The sequence below is a fragment of the Thalassophryne amazonica genome, chromosome 12 (assembly GCF_902500255.1).
Source record: "Thalassophryne amazonica chromosome 12, fThaAma1.1, whole genome shotgun sequence".
NCBI lineage: Eukaryota > Metazoa > Chordata > Actinopteri > Batrachoidiformes > Batrachoididae > Thalassophryne > Thalassophryne amazonica.
Genome location: NC_047114.1, coordinates 92,777,342 through 92,805,190, shown reverse-complemented (window position 1 = coordinate 92,805,190; position 27,849 = coordinate 92,777,342). Strand labels below are relative to the sequence as shown.

At 39.5% G+C, this 27,849-nt stretch overlaps 1 protein-coding gene across 1 annotated transcript in view; it reads right to left on the bottom strand.

The window, feature by feature from the left end:
• Positions 1-25,482, bottom strand: part of LOC117521800 (phosphatase and actin regulator 1-like) — a 142,484-nt gene extending 117,002 nt beyond the window's left edge. The window contains exon 1 of the mRNA XM_034183148.1: positions 25,317-25,482. Coding sequence (XP_034039039.1) covers positions 25,317-25,428 — 112 coding nt within the window. The 5' untranslated portion in view covers positions 25,429-25,482. The remainder of the gene's footprint in view (positions 1-25,316) is intronic.
• Between the last annotated feature and the right edge of the window lie 2,367 nt (positions 25,483-27,849).

Genomic DNA, 27,849 nt, shown 5'->3' with positions numbered 1-27,849 from the left:
CAAACCATGAATATCCGCAAACCGTTAATAATTTTGCTGCAAATCGTGAATAAAATATCCCACAAAACGTGAACACAGGTCTTGCAAAGCGTAAGTCACAAAACGTGAATATCATTCATGATATTTTCTTTCTGTTTAAGTAGTTGATGGATTTCAGTTTACGGATCAGTTACTTCAGGAAATCTTGATTGCAAAACCTATCTCGGCAAATAAACAAAATAAATGTTTTTTTTTGGGGGGGGGGGGGGGTCACTACACCTGGTGAGGTGGGCAGGCAAGCCCCAAGCGAGCTCTCACTTCTGGTGTCAAGTGCCTGGCCCCATTGGGCATAACCCTCCGGGGACAGGGGCGGTCCCCCTGTCAAACAGTAACACAAGTATCCTAAGGCAAACTCAGGGAGGACAGAAATCTCCCGTGCAGCAGAAGAGCAAACGTTCGCTTGAGCTTGATTTTCAGTATGAATAGAGACCAAGAATGCGCAGCCTCATGATCCTTCTGACTTTTTGGGTTTTAAGCAGAAGGTGTCAGAAAAGTTACCACAGGGAGAACTGGCTTGTGGCGGTCAAGTGTTCATAGCGATGTCACTTTTTGATCCTTTGAAGCAGAATTCAGCAAGCGTTAGATTGTTCACCCACTCACCACATGCGCGAGACGAGGGGTTGCATGAAGCCCCATGGTGGAATGAAAGTGAGAGGTGAGTAGTCCTAATCCCACAGATGGTAGCTTCGCATATATACCAAATCGTGAAGAAATTCACATTTTGTGAGTTCTGTGTTGATGTTTCTGGAGATATTTTTTCAGTATTCATGTTTTGCATTCATGTTTAGGAGTTTAACACAGCAGTACACTTAAGATTACAAACAGAATATTTGCACTTTTGACAGTGATTGTCATTTTTGGAAGGCCGTTGCATGCTTCCAGTTTCAGAATGAGGCTCTAAAGCAGTGTTTCTCAAACACGTTAAGACCAAGGATCAATTCTGTGTATATGTCCCTCTCATGTCCAAATGGCACCTCGGAATTGAGCCAAATATGGCATGCATACTCTGACATATGGGGAGTGACATGGGCTACCAAAGTCCCAATGCGACTCGTTGTATTGTCCAACAGCTGGACCAGAATGTCACTGAAGCAGCCATTTCCTGCAGCCCATACAAAGGTGAAGTCCTCCTCCTCCTGTGAACACTGATGATTCCATCAGATCTAGGCTAAGGGACAGACTCTCAAAGCCATTGACCTTATTCCAAAATGGATGAAATGATTTTTTTCCCCCAAAAATTCTCAGAACTCAGAAGAAGTTTATTGCCATTGCCAATGAACAGGATTCAAAGACTAGGAATTTGCTTTGGTATAATGGTGCAACATTCTACATTCAACATTCTACTCACAATACCCCATAATGATGACATGAAAAAGGTTTGCTTGTTTTTTAATTTTTGCAAATTTATTAAAAATAATTTAAAAAGCTAAGAAATCACATCTATGTAAGTATTCACAGCCTTTGGTCAATAGATATATACTTTATTGATCTCACAGTGGAGAAATTACGTTTACACTCCAGTTACCTCAGACAGCAATTAGTCCACAATTATTACTTGTTTACCGTAATAATGGCACACATCAGAATTAAAGGCAGCACATACACATTTGACATTGTTTATGTGCACTAAGTTTGAAGAAGTCCGTTATCCGAATTGAGGCAAGTGGGTGAACGCCACGCAGCAACCCTGAGATGTGCCGCCATCAGCTTGGGGGGGGGAGAACGTGGGCTACAGCTAAAACTGCACCGCCCCCACCCAAGGGGGAAGGAGTGACGATAAGCAGGCGCCGGAAAGGGGAGTGTTGCATGCTTCAGTCCTGTGAAAAGCAGTTTATTGTCTTTGTGAGTCGAGATAAGAAACAGCCAATGTTCCCCAGGCCGAAAACAATTCCTCTGGAGGAAAACAGTCGGGCAGTTTGACCTTCAGGCTTGATAAGTCTGTAATGTTATGGTTTGAGCAGTGAAAAATACTTTTTAACAGTTCCACTTGCACAACCAAATCCCAATTATGAATTAAGAATATTCCCAATAATGAATTAAGAATATTCACCGGCCTCTGAAATCATCAACTTCAACTGTAAGGCACGCATCTGCTCCAAGATGTCATCCCATTTGTGTCTGAGTTCAAGAGTCATCGCAGTCTGAGAATGCACTGCCTTGCCAACTTCGTTAATCATGACGGACAAGCGAGGGGCCGTGGTTCTTGATGCCGCCGTCTTGCCAATTTTCCGGTAGATCAGGGCAGCACATAAGCCAAAAAGTACCAGCCCTGCTACCATAAGACCAAAAATGAATAAATCCTCGACGTCCTCAACAGAGAAAGGCACCAAGCATGGCACATGCCAGGAACTCCAGGAGTCGAGAACATAGCCCGCAGGATATGTTCCATCTGGGCAGGTAGGATCCCCCGGTCCTGACCTTCTTGTAGAAAAAATGGTGTCAATAGCATTCAGAGACCAGCTGATCAATTCCATGGTTAATCCAATAGTAGTCCAATAGATCCAGAATCCAATATAATCTGAGGAATTCACAGTCTGGTGAAGTAGGGACTTGAAGGTTAAAAGCAGAGAACAGAGATAAGGGAGAGTGGAGGAGATGCAACCGCCCTCGTCGGAGCTCTGGCTGGGCCATTCAAGGACATTGCCAGAGTTGCCCTGAAGCCACTCCTTTGATATCTTGGCTGTGTGCTTAGGGTCATTGTCCTGCTGAAAGATGAACCGTCGCCCCAGTGGATCTGAACTTCTTCCATTTATGGATGATGGAGGCCACTGTGCTCATTGGGACCTTCAAACCAGCAGAAATGTTTCTGTGTCCTTCCCCAGATTTGTGCCACGAGACAATTCCTTTGACTTCATGCTTGGTTTGTGCTCTGATGTGCACTGTCAACTGTGGGACCTTATATGTAACAGGTGTGTGCCTTTCTAAATCATTTCCAATCAACTGAATTTACCCCAGGTGGACTCCAGTTAAGCTGTAGAAACATCTCAAGGATGATCAGTGGAAACAGGATGCACCTGAGTTCAATTTTGAGCTTCATGGCAAAGGCTGTGAATTCTTACGCATGTGATTTCTTCGGTTTGCTTTTATTTATAATCAATTTGGAAAAATCTCAAAAATTTTTTTCACATTATCATTATGGGCTATTGTGTGTAGAATTTGAGGAAGAAAATGACTATCAACCATTCTGGAATAAAGCTGCAACATAAAATGTGGAAAAAGTGCTGCGCTGTGAATACTTTCTGGATGCACCATAGTAGATGTGTGCTCAGGCATGGTGATGTGTGCTCAGGCATAAGCAGATCGTGCAGCAGGATAAAGTTTGATGTCAGTATCGGCATTCTGTTTAGCTCAGATTGTTTGTGTTGTTGCCTTGAAGGAAGAATGACAGTTTAATACAGTAGCAGATAGGCTACATCTGCACCCCCGCCCCCATGACCCATCATTGGGAAAAAACAAAAAATAGTTACAAAATCAATAATATAGTAGCATGAAAGAGGAATTTGTGTAATTTATGATCATTCATGAAGAAACCTGTTCTTTGTTTTTTTTCTTTACTATTCTTCAGTAAATATTTCCAAAAGTGTTTGGCCCCAAATATACCTCAGCCCTGCAGGCTCTAATAAAAAAATAAATAAAATGAATAACAGAGGTTTCTACCAGTTCCAACCCTTGAACCAATCACTTTTAAAGCCATTTTTATTTAAGTTCTGATTCTCTTAGATTCCCTTGTCAGATATTAATTTAAAAAAACCCCATGTGCGTGAGGATGACTGTATCCTTTCCAGCTTTGCCTGTCGCCTACCAAAGGTGGATGACGGCTAAGACGTCTACAGTGAATCTGACGGTAATTCACCAAGTGAGTCCAGCAAAGACAAAGAAGGAAACCTGAAGGAAAAACATTCAGAATTGACAGCGGATGTGGAAGTAAAGGGACAGCACCATGTTACTGGTGTGACCGATGGTGAACTCTGTTGAAGTTGTACTTCCTCCTGATGAAAGTGGCTCTAATAACACAGACCCTTCAGAAGATGTCCTCCGAATGCTTCAAGTGTCTTGCTTGCAGCCAACATTTTGATTCCTCTTTCAAGCTAAAGTGGCACCAGCTGTCTGAAAAGAGCTGCTTTGTAAACGGGCTGAAGCAGCCAAATTCTATCAACCAAATGGACTTAAATGAGAAGACGAATCTGCTGCCTAAACTTAAAATGAAAGAAGAGATGAACTGAGAGACAGGTACGGCACCATGTAGTCCTTCAAATTCAAATCCTCATCAAAGCTCGGACCAGAATAATCATGAACACCAAAAGAATTTTGACAAACACAAGATTTGTGTGGTTATCCAGAAAATAATAAGGTGGAAAAATGCCCAGTGTTCCAGTAACAACTTAAACTCACTCCACTTCATGATGTCATCACGAAAAGTAAATTACTCTATGGTTCGTGCTCCCGTCACAAAAACTACCGCATTTTCTTGACAGGAGAACAGAATGCAGGGCGACACAAGGGGGTCTGTGAGGGTTATGGTTAGAGGAAGGGGTAGGGTTATAAATAATAATAATAATAATAATAATAAAAAATGCATTACGAAAATGTGACTCATTTTGTGACAGGAGCATGAGAAAAAGTGTGACACCCCAACAATCCGATTCATGACCTCTTGAAGAGCCTAAGCTTTTGCAATGGAAATGAAAACTGATCTGAATGTTGCACCCCAAGAACCAACCAACCAGCCAACACTTTGTGACTCAAAAGAAAAGTGTAGAAAAAGCAACCATTTGAAAACCTGCCACAACTTTACTTGTTCTAACAACGTGACAGAATACTTGAGCAAATGTATTGGACAAAATCGCTATGTCTGTTGTCACTGCAGGAACAAGTTTGAGCTTTATGAAGACTGCAAGAAACACCAGGAAAGAGAAAGCAAGGCTACAGAGCAGCATCTCGCAAAGTAGGAGTTGGCAGAGAATACGCCAAACAATGTAAACAAAGAGAATCAAGAGAACACAACCCCTTCACATGCTCCAGAACACACCCAAACACAGCCAGATACACTTTTAAACCCTCAACATGTGCAGGATTGTGAGTTCCTTCTGATGTATCAACAATGTGGGCAGGAATCTTTTACGGAGAGTGATGTTCAATTTCAAGACGCTCTGACCCTAACTCTAACCCTTATCCAGAGAACATGAATCGGTGCATTTTCATAAATGGGTGATTCTTTAACTACGGGCACTATTGGCCTTGTAAATGTAATTTCCACCACACCATTGCCTTACAATATAAAGCACCTTGAGGCAACTGTTTGTTGTGGTTTGGCGCTATATACATGTGCTCTGATGTCACTGTTTATCTCCATAGAAACTACCTAAACAATCTTTCATACAAACTGTTTAAAGGGACATTACAGTGTTGTGGTGGAAATTACGGCAATAGTGTGGGACAACTACATTTTGTTTAAAAAAATCACAACAGTTGTATGACAGTGAATACCCCAATTATGTTTTGATTATTTTACTGATATTTTATTCAGAGATATTTTAAAACATTAGAAAAAATGTTTCTTTACCATTCATTTTTATCATTGAAGATCAAAAGTCTGGGTGTGGGATAAGCACAAAACGGCAATATTTGCATATAATGATGGTGAAAAAAGGTGAAAAAGTCATCATAGACTACTAGAACAAATTTCTTAACACACTTTCATTGTAAAGATAGCTATAAAAGTGTGAAATTTCCCCTTTTTTCTGTTTTTCATACAATATGATCAAAGGACATAAGTGCCCGTAGTCTAAGAATCACCCAAATTTAGAATGACCCCCCTGTGTCTACATGGGAGCGGGTCCCCTCATGGAGGCTGCCATGTTGCACCGCCATGTTGGTAGGGACATATTTGCATATTTTGTAGCGCAGCTGGAAGACTGAACAAAAAAAAAGGAACGAGTGATTGCTAACCTATACATAATCTACTAGTTGCTCGTACAGGCTAGCAAGTTGGAGAACCCTCTATTTTTGTGAAATGGAGGATCATACATAGTGCTTATCATAAGAGAAGGCGAGAGAGCATGAATCGCTGTTGCCAGTGAAGTGCAAAAGTGAAAGGAAACAAAGACCGTTGACATCATAATGTAATCTGCAATCTCACTACTAGGTGATACTAGATCCTGCAGACTGTAGCTTTAAGGGATGCAAAACAAAGAATGGACTCCATCCAAGCCCATAAGCTCAGTCAATATAATGCTTACAGTCTATTAACGGACTCCCTTTCTAAAATCAAAATATCATATTGTGGTATCTTTTTATATTTTTACACACTCCAACATTACATTTTAAGTTTTGCTCAGCATACATACGCGTCAATACTGAATAATGCTCTTTTTGCAAAATAGAGCATTTCTGATTAGTAAGAATTTGCTGCCGATTCTACAATAAATCATTTGGGAATCACATTTGACCGTCAACATTAAATGTGTCAGATGGATTATCCTAACCAAATATTGCACCCACCACCACCACCACCTGACTTGTAGAAGATGAAAGCCGACCACCTGGTTTTCTTTTATCCTTGGAGATGGGTAGATTTGTATCCTTGGAGATGGGATAACAATAGTGAAGGACTGCTGAGTGGTGCAGTGCAGCTTTGATTGAATTCAGACCGTTTGCAGCATTGTTGAATGCACTCTGCAAAGTCTCTTACTCAGCAGGAATATCCTCCTGCACTATGGGAGATGCATCAGCGAAGCAAGCAACAAATGCCGTTCTATATAATCTCCCTCCACTAAATTCTACACTGTCAACGACCTTCTGATGAGTAATAGTCACAGTAATAATAAGAAAAACCCAACAAGCATCTTCAAAAACAAGTGTAACTATGTGAGACTTCCTGTACCCATTGATTTTTTGTTGTTGTTCTGCAATAGACTATAATAGCATTAATAAATACAACAAATATGACTCAACATTGACTTGTTGCACAAAAACCTTCAAACTGTTATTCTCAGCTAGCAGTACACTCAGAGTGTATTTACTGTGTCTGTGACATTTTCATTTAGTCTCTTTCTGTGAGAGGGTTATTCCATGGGTGATTCTTAGACTACGGGCACTTATTATGTCCTTTGATCATATTGTATGAAAAACAGAAAAAAGGGGAAATTTCACACTTTTATAGTTATCTTTACAATAAAAGTGTGTTAAGAAATTTGTTCTAGTAGTCTATGATGACTTTTTCACCTTTTTTCAGCATCATTATATGCAAATATTGCCGTTTTGTGCTTGTTCCACACCCAGACTTTTGATCTTCAATGATAAAAATGAATGGTAAAGAAACGTTTTTTTCTAATGTTTTAAAATATCTCTAAATAAAATATCAGTAAAATAATCAAAACATAATTGGGGTATTCAATGTCATACAACTGTTGTGATTTTTTAAACAAAATGTAGTTGTCCCACACTATTGCCGTAATTTCCACCACAACACTGTAATCCCTTTAAACAGTTTGTATGAAAGATTGTTTGGGTAGTTTCTATGGAGATAAACAGTGACATCAGAGCACATGTATATAGCGCCAAATCACAACAAACAGTTGCCCCAAGGCACTTTATATTGTAAGGCAATGGTGTGGTGGAAATTACATTTACAAGGACAATAGTGCCCGTAGTTAAAGAATCACCCTGATATCATCTCTAACATTCTTAGACACTGATTGTGTAAATTTGATCATTGATCTTTGATCCAATGGCCAGCACATCGGGTTAGTGGTTAGCATTGTGGAGTTTGCATGTTCTCCCCGTGTTTGCATGGGTTCTCTCTGGGTGCTCCGGCTTCCTTCCATTTCCTAAGACATGCAGGTTAGGTGAACTGGTGGCCGTAAGTGAGAGTGTGATTGTGTTTCTTTGTGGTCTATATGTATCGGCCCTATGAAAGAGTGGCAACCTGTCCAGGTTGCATCCTGCCTCTCATCCAATAATGGCTCGGATAGGCTTCAGCCCCACTAGGTCCCCCCCCCTGAGTAAGATCCAAGGTCCTTATTGCTAACCTTGGATCTTGATCTTTATTCCTTAACTGCGAGACTGAGCTTTGATTCTAACTGCTGAACTCTGATTCTGATCACTCAGTTTTGTACCTAATCATAGATTGTGGAACCTTGATCTTGATTAATCAACTTTGATGGTGACCTCAGATCTTGATTCTTTAACTTTGAGTATGAACTTTGATCCTCATTACTAAAACTTGTTCCTGACCTTAGATCCAGATTGAGGAATGTTGATCCTTACCTTATATCCCAACTGCGGACCTTTGTTCAAAGTTGATCCAGACCTTACATCCTGATCAATCAGCTTTGACCCTGACTGCTTTAACGTTGTCTTGGCTTTGACACCAGTTGCTGACCTTTGATCCGGATCACTCAAACTTGATTATATCCTGAGTACAAAACTTTGATCCTGATCACTCAAGTCTGACCCAGACCTTAGATCACACTTGCTTAACTGTCATTTTGATGAGTGATTATTTTCCAAAGAGATAATTTTTTTATTGCCATTTGTCTTCATCTCTGTGTTGTATTGATCTGGTAATCGAGATGAAAAGAATCAGAATAAAGGGTTGGATCCTGATTCCTGAAGTATTTGGCAATAGTGATTACACCATGAAGGCATTCAGGATCAAAGATCAAAGGTGGGATGAGGATAAGAGGAATCAGGTTTAAAGATCAAAGTTTAAAGATCACAATTAAGAGCCACGCTTTGATCCAGACTTGAACCAAATTTTAATCAACTCTTCCTTTATCTAAAGCCTCCTCTCCACCAAAATGTGTTAAACTCACAACCTCCTTAGTGAAGCTAACCTGCACAAAACCAGTGGTGGGCACAGTTCCGATAATCCGATAACAGATAATTATCGAAAATAACGTTTTCATTATCGGATTATCTTTTAAGATAACTTTAAAGATCATCGGACTAATTATCTTCCGATGAATTTTGTCCGATAACTTTTAAACCGATAAACAAATAAACAAAGCTGAACAGCGATAAGCATTTTTAAAATTAGTTCAGCACCCACCTGTTAAAAATTTTTTACCAGACACACAATTATAACCTTTGCAAACAGAAGAGAACTGCTTGTATAAAAAGCATCTCAATCCTCTGCAGATAAAGGAAAAACAGCCTCTAAAAGGAAAAAAAAAAAAAAAACCAAACATTTCCTTTAATACCATATGGATATGCTGGCAATATGACCCAAGTCATCCAGAGGCATACATCTTTAACATGGTTCAAATTTTAACCAAACTAATTTTGGACAATTTATTTAAAATTACTGTCATGTCTGAAGTTGTATAAAGTAAAAATATCAGATATATGTTTTAGTTTTAAAGTAATGTGTTAATTTTTTAAGGTTTTGTGAGCACATGCTCTGCCCCGCAGTGCATTATGGGTAGGATGATGTAATCTCAGTACGTCACGACAGGACAAATGCATTTCAGACACTCTGTTCAGGTTCCACGGACAACAGCATTAAACTCTAGTGCCTAAAACTCTCTTGTATATATTCTCTGCGTTTATAGACGTTGATTTTTTAATTGCGTTTGTTAAATTCCATGCATTTTAAATGTGAACAGACAGGGATTATCTAGAATTTGTTTTGAAAGCCTCTACTGCCATCTAGCATCTACTGGCCAGTAGATGAGGTGGGCTTCATAGATAATTGGCAAAGCTTCTGGGGAAAACCTGGTCTTGTTAGGAGAGACGGCATCCATCCCACTTTGGATGGAGCAGCTCTCATTTCTAGAAATCTGGCCAATTTTCTTAAATCCTCCAAACCGTGACTATCCAGGGTTGGGACCAGGAAGCAGAGTTGTAGTCTTACACACCTCTCTGCAGCTTCTCTCCCCCTGCCATCCCCTCATTACCCCATCCCCGTAGAGACGGTGCCTGCTCCCAGACCACCAACAACCAGCAAAAATCTATTTAAGCATAAAAATTCAAAAAGAAAAAATAATATAGCACCTTCAACTGCACCACAGACTAAAACAGTTAAATGTGGTCTATTAAACATTAGGTCTCTCTCTTCTAAGTCCCTGTTGGTAAATGATATAATAATTGATCAACATATTGATTTATTCTGCCTAACAGAAACCTGGTTACAGCAGGATGAATATGTTAGTTTAAATGAGTCAACACCCCCGAGTCACACTAACTGTCAGAATGCTCGTAGCACGGGCCGAGGAGGAGGATTAGCAGCAATCTTCCATTCCAGCTTATTAATTAATCAAAAACCCAGACAGAGCTTTAATTCATTTATGGCGTCTCACTAATTTAGAAGATCTTCACTTAGCCTGGAAAAAGAGTCTGTTGCTCTATAAAAAAGCCCTCCGTAAAGCTAGGACATCTTTCTACTCATCACTAATTGAAGAAAATAAGAACAACCCCAGGTTTCTTTTCAGCACTGTAGCCAGGCTGACAAAGAGTCAGAGCTCTATTGAGCTGAGTATTCCATTAACTTTAACTAGTAATGACTTCATGACTTTCTTTGCTAACAAAATTTTAACTATTAGAGAAAAAATTACTCATAACCATCCCAAAGACGTATCGTTATCTTTGGCTGCTTTCAGTGATGCCGGTATTTGGTTAGACTCTTTCTCTCCGATTGTTCTGAGTTATTTTCATTAGTTACTTCATCCAAACCATCAACATGTTTATTAGACCCCATTGCTACCAGGCTGCTCAAGGAAGCCCTACCATTATTTAATGCTTCGATCTTAAATATGATCAATCTATCTTTGTTAGTTGGCTATGTACCACAGGCTTTTAAGGTGGCAGTAATTAAACCATTACTTAAAAAGCCATCACTTGACCCAGCTATCTTAGCTAATTATAGGCCAATCTCCAACCTTCCTTTTCTCTCAAAAATTCTTGAAAGGGTAGTTGTAAAACAGCTAACTGATCATCTGCAGAGGAATGGTCTATTTGAAGAGTTTCAGTCAGGTTTTAGAATTCATCATAGTACAGAAACAGCATTAGTGAAGGTTACAAATGATCTTCTTATGGCCTCGGACAGTGGACTCGTCTCTGTGCTTGTTCTGTTGGACCTCAGTGCTGCTTTTGATACTGTTGACCATAAAATTTTATTACAGAGATTAGAGCATGCCATAGGTATTAAAGGCACTGCGCTGCGATGGTTTGAATCATATTTGTCTAATAGATTACAATTTGTTCATGTAAATGGGGAATCTTCTTCACAGACTAAAGTTAATTATGGAGTTCCACAAGGTTCTGTGCTAGGACCAATTTTATTCACTTTATACATGCTTCCCTTAGGCAGTATTATTAGACGGTATTGCTTAAATTTTCATTGTTACGCAGATGATACCCAGCTTTATCTATCCATGAAGCCAGAGGACACACACCAATTAGCTAAACTGCAGGATTGTCTTACAGACATAAAGACATGGATGACCTCTAACTTCCTGCTTTTAAACTCAGATAAAACTGAAGTTATTGTACTTGGCCCCACAAATCTTAGAAACATGGTGTCTAACCAGATCCTTACTCTGGATGGCATTACCCTGACCTCTAGTAATACTGTGAGAAATCTTGGAGTCATTTTTGATCAGGATATGTCATATATTAAACAAATATGTAGGACTGCTTTTTTGCATTTACGCAATATCTCTAAAATCAGAAAGGTCTTGTCTCAGAGTGATGCTGAAAAACTAATTCATGCATTTATTTCCTCTAGGCTGGACTATTGTAATTCATTATTATCAGGTTGTCCTAAAAGTTCCCTAAAAAGCCTTCAGTTAATTCAAAATGCTGCAGCTAGAGTACTGACGGGGACTAGAAGGAGAGAGCATATCTCACCCATATTGGCCTCTCTTCATTGGCTTCCTGTTAATTCTAGAATAGAATTTAAAATTCTTCTTCTTACTTATAAGGTTTTGAATAATCAGGTCCCATCTTATCTTAGGGACCTCGTAGTACCATATCATCCCAATAGAGCGCTTCGCTCTCAGACTGCAGGCTTACTTGTAGTTCCTAGGGTTTGTAAGAGTAGAATGGGAGGCAGAGCCTTCAGCTTTCAGGCTCCTCTCCTGTGGAACCAGCTCCCAATTCAGATCAGGGAGACAGACACCCTCTCTACTTTTAAGATTAGGCTTAAAACTTTCCTTTTTGCTAAAGCTTATAGTTAGGGCTGGATCAGGTGACCCTGAACCATCCCTTAGTTATGCTGCTATAGACGTAAACTGCTGGGGGGTTCCCATGATGCACTGTTTCTTTCTCTTTTTGCTCTGTATGCACCACTCTGCATTTAATCATTAGTGATCGATCTCTGCTCCCCTCCACAGCATGTCTTTTTCCTGGTTCTCTCCCTCAGCCCCAACCAGTCCCAGCAGAAGACTGCCCCTCCCTGAGCCTGGTTCTGCTGGAGGTTTCTTCCTGTTAAAAGGGAGTTTTTCCTTCCCACTGTAGCCAAGTGCTTGCTCACAGGGGGTCGTTTTGACCATTGGGGTTTTACATAATTATTGTATGGCCTTGCCTTACAATATAAAGAGCCTTGGGGCAACTGTTTGTTGTGATTTGGCGCTATATAAAAAAATTGATTGATTGATTGATAGTGTTCATGGCAGTGTCTGGGGACCAGCAGATGACAGTGTTCTATTTATTTTGACCCCAGTTATGTCAGCTATAAGACTTGTTCTTCTCTCTGCTCCTTTTCATTCTGGTGAATGTGATGCTTTATTTCTGTTTTTTCTGTTTTTTTCTTTTAAATGAATGAAATAAATATTAAAGAAAGATGATCATCAAATCAAATTTTTGCTTTGCAAATGGCTTTTTTTTCACAAATTAAGTTTAAAAACAAAACAACTGCATAATAATAATAATATTATTACAAGACAGTTCTGCAGTATTTGCACAGGTACAGTGCGAACGGTTGGATGCTGCTTGTAGCTTTCAGCAGCAGGATAACCTCACGACGGCCGACCACAATAATATATCAAACAGGTTTGATTCTCATTCGACCATACGATCAGCGATCAGGAGGTGGTCGTCAGATGTTGACCGCAGCTTGATACTCCATGAACACTACACGATGCAGGACGCACGATTAACCTGAAACTTGGTCCAAAAATTCCTGTATGAAAAATCATCTCGCACAGTGTAAAGTATGTTTTACAACATCAAATGAATGTTGTAAAGAGAGAATGCAAAAAAAATGGAAAAAATGCAAAAAAAAAAAAAAACATGCAAAAAAATTTGCGATGACACTTCCAGAGCTCCGTAAAAATGCCTGTTTTTACAAATAAAAAAATGGAATATTTTACAAAAGCACATTTAAACACCAACACGCAACAGACGTCACATTAACGTGTTGGTTTACATAATGAATGACTGAACCAATCAGTGTTTAGCAGGCACCTTTACCCAGAATCCTTTGCGATCTGTCTCTTTGTTACAAAACCCCAGAATTAGTGCATTATTCAACATTAAAAGATATATGCTATATTTTAACTTTGTACAAATGACAGAATTGACATTAATGGAGTTATTCTATCAGTATTAATGTTATTTATAAATCAAAACCATAAGTCAATATGACTTTATTTTTCAAGACCTCCGCATGACCGGACCTTTATAATTGCTACAGGACTGGCTTTATGTCTGCTCTTAGAGTGCCTCTGTGCTGAGAGGGCTGTAATAAACAAGAGCTTCTAGCAGTGACCGAATGTTGAAAGAAAAAAGTGTGGTCTCATTGTTTGGGTCTCGGGGTGCTTCTGTCTGTACTTGGAGCGCTGTAGAGCTTCCAGCAGGGGCAGACTGTTGAAAGAAAAAAGTATGGTCTTATTGTTTGGGTCTGTTGTTATTTTTAATATTATTAGAAGCTATTAAATTTGTTTTACTAGTAGCTGTAAATGTGCCAGAGATAGAATTTATCCGTTACCGGTTATCTGTAACTTCTGATAACTTTTTGGGTGGTTTATTGTTTTATCTTTATCAAAGATAACTTTTCAGTTATCTGATTATCTGTTATCAAAGTTCATTTTTTGGTTATCTGTGCCCACCACTGCACAAAACCATGTCAAGACATGGGACACGCCCTTTCCAGACTGCCATGATGAAAATCCAAGAAATAGAGATATTTCAGGAATATGCAGCTTCCTGCCAGCTGTCAGATGACACCTGACTTTTTCTGTGAACTTTCATAACGCAGATGTTGTCAGGTTTTCTGGGCAGGTGACAATGAGGGTTGAAACTCAGCCATGAGTGCTGGATACAAGCAGCTATTTTTGCTCTGATTATTCCCACTCATGTTTTATTCAGACCAGGGATGCTTCAACAGAAGGACTTTGTGCACTCATGCAAGATAGAGGGATGATTTTATAGTCCCCCCCAGACCTTTTCTATATACTAAGGCTGAAAATGTCTGTAATATGAAAATTAGAAACTGAAGTCATATTAATCTCATTAATGTGATTAATCTCATATAGTAAAAGTAAAAAAAATTCCTTAATCCTCTTATTTCTGCATCTTCTTTGTAGTCTTGGATTAACCATTTATTTGTATATGGAAGCAAATTACTGCCAAAATAGGGGAAGCCGGGGCACAGTGGATCATAAATGTTGTTTTGTGGCAGCATAAACACATTATGCATAGGTTTAGGTCACTCTATTGTGGGTTTAATACAGCAAGTTATTGTTTATAAGCCCCCCTCAGTGTAATTTGCAGGTGTTTAAAACTGATTTTAAAATTTTTGATTCACTGTGCCCCGGACACTAATTCACAGGGCACAGTGAATCAACTTAGAATATAATGAAAAAATATGATTTCTTCAAAATGATTAAATATATGCTGAGGCATATACATACTATAATCCAGCAAACCAGCTATGTGTGAGTGTCTTATATAGTGATATAAGTCCTTTAGAAACTATTATAAATACAACTGTCATAATTTCTGTTCAAACGTGAAAACAGTTATTTATATACATAAATTATAGAAATAATTCATGGACAAATAAATGTTTAAGCTTCAACAAGTAATATTTGTCATCCACTTGATACTGGGGCTTAGTAAATCACTTTCTAGACTGATTCACAGTGCCCCGGGTGCATGTGACACACATGAGTCTTGTTATCAAATAGCTGATAGTCTGGAGAAGACATAACACATGCTCATCAGTTGGATGGGGTAGTCTTCTAACTAATAACCATTTTTTTGGGCCACCTTTCCTCTGTTGTGAGAAATAAATACAAATACAATGACATCCACAAAAATTTACTTTTGATAAACCTGACTTCACTTGCCATAGTTTTACCCTTAATAGATCCAAAAACAAAACACAAATTTATAAGGGGATGTCTTCATGCATAAAAATATGGCATAACTGCTGCAAATATATATGTAGTACTGAGTCACTGTGCCCTGTGATTCACCGTGCCCCGGTTTCCTCTATATGGAAATGCATCAGCAACTGAATATCAAATTTTTATGTTCAATCACTGCTGAATGCTTGATTTTGAAATTTCAAATATATTTCACTGAAATGTTTCACTATAAAACCACCTTTCTTAATTTATGTCGTCTGAATTTCAGTTTGTGTAATTCCTAAAACTTTGTTTCAAGTTTATATTTAATTTAGGATTCTCAAATTTAGGGGGACAATTTCCATCCCAGCCATCCGTTCAGAATTTTACCATCTGTATTTGATCAACCTAATCTTAATTTTCAGTCTGAAATGAACTTCTCAGGTTCATTTTCTTCTTATCTACTGACATAAGCAGCAGGCAGGTCAACACTGGTGGTGTCCCACAGCAGCATATACTGAAGGTTTTTCAAATAGAGCAATACTTCCACCTGTTGGACATTTACCATTAATGCAGGTTCCAAAGAGAGCTCTAGGACAGCAAATTGAAAATACGCCCAATGGACATGAATTTTGAAAAAAAAGACAGAAAAAAAAAAACCCTCGAACATTGCAACAAGACTTTTACACTCATATGAAGTTGTTTTTCAGCTGATTCGAAAACGCCTTATTTCACCAAACTGCAATGGAAACACTTTTTCCTCAATTGTAGGCCATATGACATACAGAAAGAGTCCCATTGCATTCTAATATACACACTGTGGTGCGTGTTGATGGAGGAAGAGACATACGAGATCGTAGATCTTCTTAAACCGCAAAGTTACTGAATTCCAATGTTGTTTTCTATTTGGCTGCTCCTGTTTTTGTTCGGGGACGCCACAGGGGATACAGCCAGATCCGAATTAGTATTTGGCACAGGTTTTACGCCGGATGCCCTTCCTGATGCAACTCCAATTTTACCTGTTGAAACACACACATCCGCTGGTGTTCAAAGAGGTCTCCCATCCAAGTACTAACTAGATCCCACAATGCTTAACTTCTGAGATCTGACGGCTGACACAGAACAGACCGGCTGGGAAACGTTACTAAATTCCAATACTGGAATAAAAAAAACAAAAGCCAATCACCATGAATACTGGAATGACAGGTACCATGAAAGCCTTCTGGAATGGCAGTTATCATGAGAGAACAAAACCCAGTAGTCCCACAGCATCACTCAATAGAATCACTGTCATTTTGCAATTGTGTTTTGATGACATTCTCAAAATATCGCTTCAATTTTGTGCAATTCCATAATGGAAATCCGTCTATGAACACATGGGTCCAGAAACAATCCCCCCGTGTACTGTGTGCTGAAAAGATATCTGATCACTTTGACAGGAGGTTGAAGTGGCCTCGGAGCAATTCTTGTGTGTGAGTTTGCATTCAGCAAACAAATGGAGCTGTAGTTCGGCTGATGAATGACAGGCAAATGAAAGCAAGCTGACAACCTCTTCCTGTTAGATGGATGCTGTGTCAGCAGGCAACATGACACAGTGCGTGCTAATAAAGGACTGATTTCCATGCTCACAAACATACACAAGGGCACGGGCCTGCATTTCTCCTTTCCGTAAGAATTTACACATAAGAACATTAAATGGAGGAATAAAACATTTACACGACGACAAAGCCGACTTGGTATCTTCTTGTGTGACTCTCAGCTCATTTTTAAATTATTCCTCTGATCACAGTGTGGTTTATAGAATGACAATCTGGGATACTTACCTATTTGGGGTTCTTACCAAATATTAGTTAGCTAATGTTAGGTAAAATGAGTCAGCAAATGTTACAAAACATTAGTTAGCCAATGTTAGGTAAAATGAGTCAGCAAATGTTACAAAACATTAGTTAGCCAATGTTAGGTAAAATGAGTCAGCAAATGTTACAAAACATTAGTTAGCCAATGTTAGATAAAATGAGTCAGCAAATGTTACAAAACAATAGTTAGCCAATGTTAGATAAAATGAGTCTGCAAATATTACAAAACATTAGTTAGCTAATATTAGATAAAATGAGTCAGCAAATATTACAAAACATTAGTTAGCTAATGTTAGATAATATGAGTCAGCAAAAGTTACAAACATTAGATGTTACAAAACATTAGTTAGCCAATGTTAGGTAAAATGAGTCAGCAAATATTCCAAAACATTAGTTAGCTAATGTTAGGTAAAATGAGTCAGCAAATGTTACAAAACATTAGTTAGCCGTTAGGTAAAATGAGTCAACAAATGTTACAAAACATTAGTTAGTCAATGTTAGATAGAGTCAGCAAATGTTACAAAACATTAGTTAGTCAATGTTAGATAAAATGAATCAGCAAATATTACAAAACATTAGTCAATGTTAGATAAAATGAGTCAGCAAAAGTTACATAACATCAAAAGTGATATCAGTGTATCCCTACTTAATATATTCAAATGTTAAATTGGTATTGCCAAAATTGATGATTAATGATTGTACCCTAGAGGATTTGAAAATCGTTGCATTCTTTATTTACATTTTACACAACGTCCCAACTTCATTGGAATTGGGGTTGTAACATTGACTAACTAATGTTTTGTAAATTTGCTAACTCATTTTACTTAGCATTGGCTAAATAATGTGTGTAACATTTGCTGACTCATTTTACCTAACATTGGCTAACTAATGTTTTGTAACATCTAATGTTATGTAACTTTTGCTGACTCATTTTATCTAACATTGACTAACTAATGTTTTATAATATTTGCTGACTCATTTTACCTAACATTGGCTAACTAATGTTTTATAATATTTGCTGACTCATTTTACCGAACATTGGCTAACTAATGTTTTGTAACATTACCACACTTTAGTTGGCTAATGCCACTTAAATTCAGTAACATTAGCTAACTAATATTAAGTCATATTAGTTGGCTGATGTTAAACTTAAGGCAAACATTAAAAGCTAGCTAATAGCATTCAATTGTTGACTACTGACACAGTAATTCACAACATTAATTAGCTAATGTTACATAACATTAGTCTTGATATTAGCTACCTAACAGTTAAATGATAGGTAGCATCATTTAATGTTCAGTAACATGTTAGCTAATGTTATCTAACATTAGTTAAATGATGTTACCTTAGTTAGGTAATGTTTCCTAATTAGTTAGATGATGTTACATCAAATGATAGTGAAGATCATCTAATTAATGTTAGTTCAGGTTATGTAGCATTAGTTTAAAGATGCTACCCAACATGAGGCAGCTAATGTTACCGAACATTAGGTAGATAATGTTAGATCAGGCAAATTTTAAGTTTAACTAGCCAACAGTAGCTAGTTAAAGTGAAACTTAAGGCAAAAGTTACAAACTAGCCAATGTTACCATTCATCTGTGGACAGTAAATGTAATTCACAACTTGGTAGGGTAAGAAGGTAAGATGTATTACACAAGCTAAATAGCTACTTACTTCGATAAGCCTTCTATAGTATCCTTCGGCTTGCACCAAGCGTTGGACCAGAGTTAACTGAAGTATTCTCGAGGTCGGCGTCACTTCACTTCGTTGAAGTGACCAATCCAAAGGTGAGAATTCATACTTCCGTGACTGGCTGCTCAGTGAAAACACGCTCGGGTTGTATGCTGTTCTGTTGAAATCAGCTGGTTTGCTTTTGTCTCTAACTTTTTTCTAACAGCCACCTGACCGGTATCATTCCCTGGAACAATGAGATTTATACACCAAGCCGACCTGAAATGAACCATTGTACATTAAATTAACTTTATTGATGAGTCTGACCCCTTTGATAAGTGACCAAACTATATGTATTTTGCTTTGAGTTCACCAATGTTTTCACAGACAAAACCCGCCACTACAGGTTAAATGCCCGGATGACCAACCTCGAGAATTAGTGAGCTTAAGCAGTGACATTTTGACTTCTACTATGGTGACCAGAAGCTCTCTGTTCTTTGTGCATATTTGTTAGCTTGGCTACTTGCTGTTGTGTATAGCTCTACAATAGTCTTTCAGGGTCCCATCATCCCCTGTGTGCTTGGAGTGGTTACAATTCGAGTTGCTAGTTGTAAACTACGAAAATGGCATCGCCACTTGTCACAGACAAAGAAAAAACATGCAAACCAGCATGAAATACAGTCACCAAAGGGATTTAAATGCAAGTTAAAGTTTATATAGATTTTTCTTTAAACCAAATCCCGTGCCATTGATATTCCCATTCCAGAAGGTCCGTATTTTCCGATAACTGCGAGGAAACAACGAACCTCCCTGCAACGCCATCTTAGCACCGTGCATAAAGGATCATGGGACCCTGAAGGTGAAAATGGCAGAGACCCTGCCAGTACCCCCTATAATTCAAACCATGTCTGTGATATGTTGTAAACCAAACAGCCAATAAAAACCAAAGCCCCTAAGAAAGATGGACCAGACTCTCATTGCCTTGTTCTAAGCAGCAGCGGGATAATTGCTTGATTCTTCTTTCCTGGTCATATACTGTTATTTAGCACCTGGGCACTCAGCCACAAGACTTTTGGTTTCCTTGGTAATAAGCAAGCTAAAATCTGCTGCACTCAGGTGGAAGTGAGTCAACAGCACTGTTGTACAAATCGCCCCCATACCGTCCTCATGCTTTGTGCGATCTTGTGGTAGAGAAGTGAAGGAGGATCATAGAAATGGTATCATGACATTTACAACAAGCTCTTGTCCACAGACGATACAGTCAGGCGCATAAATATGTGGATGTGGTTGTTGTTATGTTGGCTGTTCACCGTAGCATGGCAGAGAAAAACGCAAATCTTAACAGCACTGCTCTCACAGTCATGTTTCTTGGAACTTATTTCATAAGTAACAAAAGAAGAGAAAACATTTTTCTCATTACAGACAGAGCGACATTGAGGTACCATCCTTCAATGCAAAGAATTCAGATAAGGTGTTACAGTAGTGTTCAGAATAATAGTAGTGCTATGTGACTAAAAAGATTAATCCAGGTTTTGAGTATACGAATTTATACGTATTTCTTATTGTTACATGGGAAACAAGGTACCAGTAGATTCTCACAAATCCAACAAGACCAAGCACTCATGATATGCACACTCTTAAGGCTATGAAATTGGGCTATTAGTAAAAAAAAAAGTAGAAAAGGGGGTGTTCACAATAATAGTAGTGTGGCATTCAGTCAGAGAGTTCGTCAATTTTTTGGAACAAGCAGGTGTGAATCAGGTGTCCCCTATTTAAGGATGAAGCCAGCACCTGTTGATCATGCTTTTCTCTTTGAAAGCCTGAGGAAAATGGGACATTCAAGACATTGTTCAGAAGAACAGCGTACTTTGATTAAAAAGTTGATCGGAGAGGGGAAAACATACGCAGCTGCAAAAAATTATAGTCTGTTCATCTACAATGATCTCCAATGCTTTAAAAACCAGAGACGCATGGAAGAAAACGGAAAACAACCATCAAAATGGATAGAAGAATAACCAGAACGGCAAAGCCTCACCCATTGATCAGCTCCAGGATGATCAAATCAAATCAAATCAATTTCATTTATATAGCGCCAAATCACAACAAACAGTTGCCCCAAGGCACTTCATATTGCAAGGCAAAGCCATAAAATAATTACAGAAAAACCCCAACTGTCAAAACGACCCCCTGTGAGCAAGCACTTGGCGACAGTGGGAAGGAAAAACTCCCTTTTAACAGGAAGAAACCTCCAGCAGAACCAGGCTCAGGGAGGGGCAGTCTTCTGCTGGGACTGGTTGGGGCTGAGGGAGAGAACCAGGAGAAAGACATGCTGTGGAGGGGAGCAGAGATCAATCACTAATGATTAAATGCAGAGTGGTGCATACAGAGCAAGACGAGAAAGAAACAGTGCATCATGGGAACCCCCCAGCAGTCTAAGTCTATAGCAGCATAACTAAGGGATGGTTCAGGGTCACCTGATCCAGCCCTAACTATAAGCTTTAGCAAAAAGGAAAGTTTTAAGCCTAATCTTAAAAGTAGAGAGGGTGTCTGTCTCCCTGATCCGAATTGGGAGCTGGTTCCAGAGGAGAGGCGCCTGAAAGCTGAAGGCTCTGCCTCCCATTCTACTCTTACAAACAGCGCTCTATTGGGGTGATATGGTACTATGAGGTCCCTAAGATAAGATGGGACCTGATTATTCAGAACCTTATAAGTAAGAAGAAGAATTTTAAATTCTATTCTAGAATTAACAGGAAGCCAATGAAGAGAGGCCAATATGGGTGAGATATGCTCTCTCCTTCTAGTCCCCGTTAGTACTCTAGCTGCAGCATTTTGAATTAACTGAAGGCTTTTCAGGGAACTTTTAGGACAACCTGATAATAATGAATTACAATAGTCCAGCCTAGAGGAAATAAATGCATGAATTAGTTTTTCAGCATCACTCTGAGACAAGACCTTTCTAATTTTAGAGATATTGCGCAAATGCAAAAAAGCAGTCCTACATATTTGTTTAATATGCGCACTGAATGACATATCCTGATCAAAAATGACTCCAAGATTTCTCACAGTATTACTAGAGGTCAGGGTAATGCCATCCAGAGTAAGGATCTGGTTAGACACCATGTTTCTAAGATTTGTGGGGCCAAGTACAATAACTTCAGTTTTATCTGAGTTTAAAAGCAGGAAATTAGAGGTCATCCATGTCTTTATGTCTGTAAGACAATCCTGCAGTTTAGCTAATTGGTGTGTGTCCTCTGGCTTCATGGATAGATAAAGCTGGGTATCATCTGCGTAACAATGAAAATTTAAGCAATGCTGTCTAATAATACTGCCTAAGGGAAGCATGTATAAAGTGAATAAAATTGGTCCTAGCACAGAACCTTGTGGAACTCCATAATTAACTTTAGTCTGTGAAGAAGATTCCCCATTTACATGAACAAATTGTAATCTATTAGATAAATATGATTCAAACCACCGCAGCGCAGTGCCTTTAATACCTATGGCATGCTCTAATCTCTGTAATAAAATTTTATGGTCAACAGTATCAAAAGCAGCACTGAGGTCTAACAGAACAAGCACAGAGATGAGTCCACTGTCCGAGGCCATAAGAAGATCATTTGTAACCTTCACTAATGCTGTTTCTGTACTATGATGAATTCTAAACCCTGACTGAAACTCTTCAAATAGACCATTCCTCTGCAGATGATCAGTTAGCTGTTTCAAAGACAGTCTGGAGTTACCTGTAAGTGCTGTGACAGTTAGAAGATGCCTGTGTGAAGCTAATTTATTTGCAAGAATCCCCTGCAAAGTCCCTCTGTTAAATAAAAGACGTGCAGAAGAGGTTACAATTTGCCAAAGAACACTCAACTGGCCTAAAGAGAAATGGAGGAATATTTTGTGGACTGATGAGAGTAAAATTGTTCTTTTTGGGTCCAAGGGCTGCAGACAGTTTGTGAGATGACCCCCAAACTCTGAATTCAGGCCACAGTTCACAGTGAAGACAGTGAAGCATGGTGGGACAACCATCATGATATGGGCATGTTTATCCTACTATGGTGTTGGGCCTATATATTGCATACCAGGTAGCATGGATCAGTTTGGATATGTCAAAATCGAAATTGGATTTGTGAGACTCTACTGAATCTACTGGTACCTTGTTTCCCATGTAACAATAAGAAATATACTCAAAACCTGGATTAATCTTTTTAGTCACATAGCACTACTATTATTCTGAACACTACTGTATATTAAAGACATAGCAATCGCCATTCCAACAATCCAGTGTACCCTAACAGAGATGTAAAAACACTTTTCAGTTTCCTCCAAAACATGGCAATCACCTGTGCCAAAAGTTGCACTTAAATCCAGTAACAGAACCACAAACATGAAATTTTAAAGTCAGCAACAAATCGCTCACCACTTGACTGAGTGAAGTGCCCAAAATACTGATCATTCAGCAACAAATAGTTAAGGTGGTGATTTGGAGAGCATATCCACAACTTTAACAAAAAGGCAACTCACAAACAGGCCAGTATTTTTTCAGTTCTAGCAGGAACAATTCCAGTGGTGAGCAGAATTTAAGAATATTCAACATAAAGGGCCCTGGTATTAACCAGTGTTTTTTTTTTAAACACACCTAGTTTTAACAGAACAAGAAAACAAAGTCATATTTACCAACCATCACAAATGTAGGCAGATTCTTAGAAGTCATTCAAAGGCCAGTTAGAGATCCTATTTAATACTGACGTATTTCCTATCATGGCTGAGGAAGGCTGAAGTATTTTATTTCCAATGCACTCTATTTCTAATTAAAAAAAATTACAAAATCATCAGCTGAAAACATTTGAACTGGTGGCTCCAGGTATGTCAAATACAAATCTAGGATTGTGCTAATTTTTATAAATTAAAACTACAGCATGTTGGATTTAGGGGTGTTTATCAGAACAAATGGAATATAGAACTCATAACCATCCGTTTATTATAGTATAGTTACATGCAATGCATGAATTGATGTTTTTCAAAGTTTAGAATGAGCCTTTCCTATCTACATGGGATATTATTGATTCTGATCAATCATCATTGATCACATTCCTGAACTTTGATCCTAACTGCTGATCTTTGACCTGCTGACTTTTAAACCTGATTACTGATCCTTGTTCCTGATCACTCTTATTTGATCCTGACCTGTGTGTGATTGTTGAATTTGGATTTGATCACTTTTCTCTGATCCAAACCTGTGTTTATGATTGCTAAACCTGGATCCAGATCACACTTCTTTGATCCTGACCTTTGATGCCAGTTGATCCTGATCACTCTTCTTCAATCATGATCTGTGTTCTTGATTGCTGCACTTATCACTCACCTTTGGGCACATTCTTGAACACTGATCCTGATCGCTTACATTTTACTCATCACTTTTTTGTTCACATTCCTGAACTTTGATCTGCATTGCTGATCTTTGACCCAATTGCTGACCTTTAAACCTGACTGCTGACCATTTATGCTGATCACACTTCTTTCATGATCTTGTATGCAGGATCAAAGGGATCAGTTTCAAACATAATCAAACCCAGGATGTGCCTTTTGATCCAGATCCACACCAGAAAAGTAATGAACTTTGTCCTTTGTCTTTGCCCTGTCTGTGCAGCAGGTTTCATTTAAATTGTTTGCACAGTCTTACTAGAATTAGTCACTAGTAGTCACAAAATGCCTTTGGTGGAGGTAAAAAAAAAAAAAAAATTGCACAAGGAATTTATGAATTTTGTTGTTATAAAATAACTTTATGTAAAAGCCAAGGTGGATTATCTCAGAGCAGTGCTCATTATTTGTTCCAGACTGTATTTCATAACATTTAGAATCAAGGGAGGCAACAGTGTCGGACTAATGATGTCATTATGTGGTCATCATGTACTCAAATAAATAAAACCACATTACAAACACATGGGAGCCGCTGGCTGAAATGTTTTGCTGCAGGCTGCAGCTTGTGTCTAATGCCATCATAACGCCAAAGATCTTGACTCAGTCAGCATAAAATGCCAGGTCACCATGGTAACAAGGGATGCAACACGCTTTGCCAAAACTGACGACGGAGAGAGAACAGCGTTTAAAATGGGATTAAACACATGCAGCTTCGGTACACGCCACGTTCGAGCCCGGACTCCCACTCCCACTCCAGGTCACGGTGAAGCGCGTCTTCACATTATGTAACTGAATCATGTGGTTAGCAGTTAGCAAGCGTCGACCAAACACAATCTAAAGCGGTTTTTACTCCCCCAACAAACTCAACGCGCTGAAGAACCGGTCACATCTCACAGCCACACGGTCCACACGCGTGGGATCTGACGGTTATTCCTCGCGGTATGCGGGTGGAGGGGACAAAAATAAACACGTAAAATGTGTTTTCAGTCCACCCACAAAGGTGGAAAAGGAGCTTGGATCCGGGCGGCGTGGACGCGCCTACCTGTGCGCAGGTTGAAGGAGAGCCGAGCTTCAAGCAGATACGGGGTCTCGCTCTTGGACCGGTGTCTCCGTACGGGTCCGCGGTCTGTGCTCGGATCCGGAGTGGTCGCCATCAATTTATTAACCAGAGTCCAGTGATGACTGCTGGACGAGTGGGACGGAACCGAGACTACTGCTGAGAGAGAGAGAGAGAGAATGGGGAGGGAGGGAGAGAAAGAGAGAGAGAGAGCAGGGGGAGAGAGAAAGCGAGAGAGAGAGAGGATGGGGAGGGAGGGAGAGAAAGAGGAGGGGGAGAGAGGATGGGGAGGGAGAGAAAGAGAGAGCAGGGGAGAGAAAGGATGGGAGAGAGCGAGAGAAAGAGAGGGAGAGCGAGGAGGGGGGAGAGAGAGAGCAGGGGGAGGGAGGGAGAGAAAGAGAGAGGAGGGGGGAGAGAGCGAGAGAGGGGGAGGGAGGGAGAGAAAGAGAGGGAGAGAGAGCGCAGGGGGAGGGAGGGAGAGAAAGAGGGAGAGAGAGCACAGGGGGAGGGAGAGAGGATGGGGAGGGAGAGAGGATGGGAAGAGAACGAGAGAGGGGGGAGAGAAAGAGAGAGAGAGGGGAGGGAGAGAGCGAAAGAGGGGGAGGGAGAGAGATGGAGAGGGAGCAGGGGGAGTGAGTGAGAGAGGGGGGAGGAAGAAAGAGCAGGGGGAGAGAGAGAGGAAAACAGCGTGATAAGGGAGAGAGAGAGATGCAGAAGGAGAAATAGAGAGGTAAGGGAGAGGGAAAGAGAGAGGGAGGGACAGAGAGAGATGGGGGAAGTGGAAGGCCATGAGAGAAGGCACGAAGGAGAGAGAAAAAGAGAGGGAGACAAAGAATGAGGAGAAGAGAGGAAGGGTAGAGAGACACTGGAGAGAGGAGAAAGTGGGAGAGAGGGAAAGGTGTGTGTGTGGAAGGTAGGGGGGAGTGTGATAGGGAGTGAGGAGACGGGAAGAGAGCGAGATGGGAGCAGGGGAGGAGTGTAGTGTAGACTTTCACAAAGAATGACTGGGATGGAGGGTTAGAGAAAGAGAGAATGATAAGAGAGGGGAGATAGAGACAGATGAAAGCGGGAGGGAGGAGGAGTGTAGACTTTCAGCTTTAATTCCGTTTTACAAGAAACTGCATGAACAATTTAGGAATTAAAGACTGTTATACACAGTCCCCTCATTATCAGAGGGCGCAAGTAATTGTAAAAATTAAATATAGGGATTATCATTTGTACAAATCATCACTTTTGCAGCAATTAAAAAAAGACAAATGAGACCAAACCGCCAACAGCTTCCAACTCCACAAATTTTTACCTTTGGAAAAAAATAAGTCCTGTTTGAAGTGTCTTTTCATAAGCTAAATTAGATGTGATCAAATGTCAGGAGGATGTATTGAGCTCATGCACTTGAATTCAAGTTTCTTTTGTGGTGTCAGCTCCCCCCCCCCCCCTTTTTTTTTTCAGTTTCTGAAATATTTTTCAGATAATGTTCACAGAACATTGGTTATCTCTGCTATGTACAGTTTGTCATTGCTTTTTGGCACTTGGTTTCCGAATGATAACTGGAAGCTCAACAGACATAAACTTAGATGGAAACTCCATCCAATTTTGGTGGTGTAGTTAAATCCATAACAGAAAATTGAGAGTGATTGAGGCTCTTTTGATTGAGATATAATGCAAAATGTACACCAAATGGGCTTTTCAATATTAAAATCAAATGTCCACAAAATTCACACTCGGGATCAGATCCGGATCAAATTTTGCCAGGTGATAGTGAGTGCCACTCTGCACCTCCCTTTCAAATGTGGTTGTGATTGGAGCACGTTTGATTAAGATACAACGTAAAATATACAATAAATGGGGTTTTCAATGTTATACTTAAATGGCTGCAAAATCAGTAATCTGGATCAGATCCAGATCACACTTTGGCAGTTGATAAAGGATACCATCCTACATAACACTCTCAAATATGAAATATTTTTTCTTTTTTGACAGTTAGGAATTTTTGAAAATTCATTCAATGGATAGGGATTTTTTCCTGGAGGAGCCAGCTGAGGTGGCTCCGGCATTTTTTCCGGATGCCCCTGGACGCCTCGCTGGACAGGTGTTCCGAGCATGTCCCATCGGGAGGAGGCCCCGGGGAAGACCCAGGACACCCTGGAGGGACTACAGTAATGTTCAGAATAATAGTAGTGCTATGTGACTAAAAAGATTAATCCAGGTTTTGAGTATATTTCTTATAGTTACATGGGAAACAAGGTACCAGTAGATTCAGTAGATTATCATAAATCCAACAAGACCAAGCATTCATGATATGCACACTATTAAGGCTATGAAATTGGGCTATTAGTAAAAAAAAAAAAAAAAAAAAGTAGAAAGCTCCAGGATGATCAAAGACAGTCTGGAGTTACCTGTAAGTGCTGTGACAGAAGATGCCTGTGTGAAGCTAATTTATTTGCAAGAATCCCCTGCAAAGTCCCTCTGTTAAATAAAAGACGTGTAGAAGAGGTTACAATTTGCCAAAGAACACATC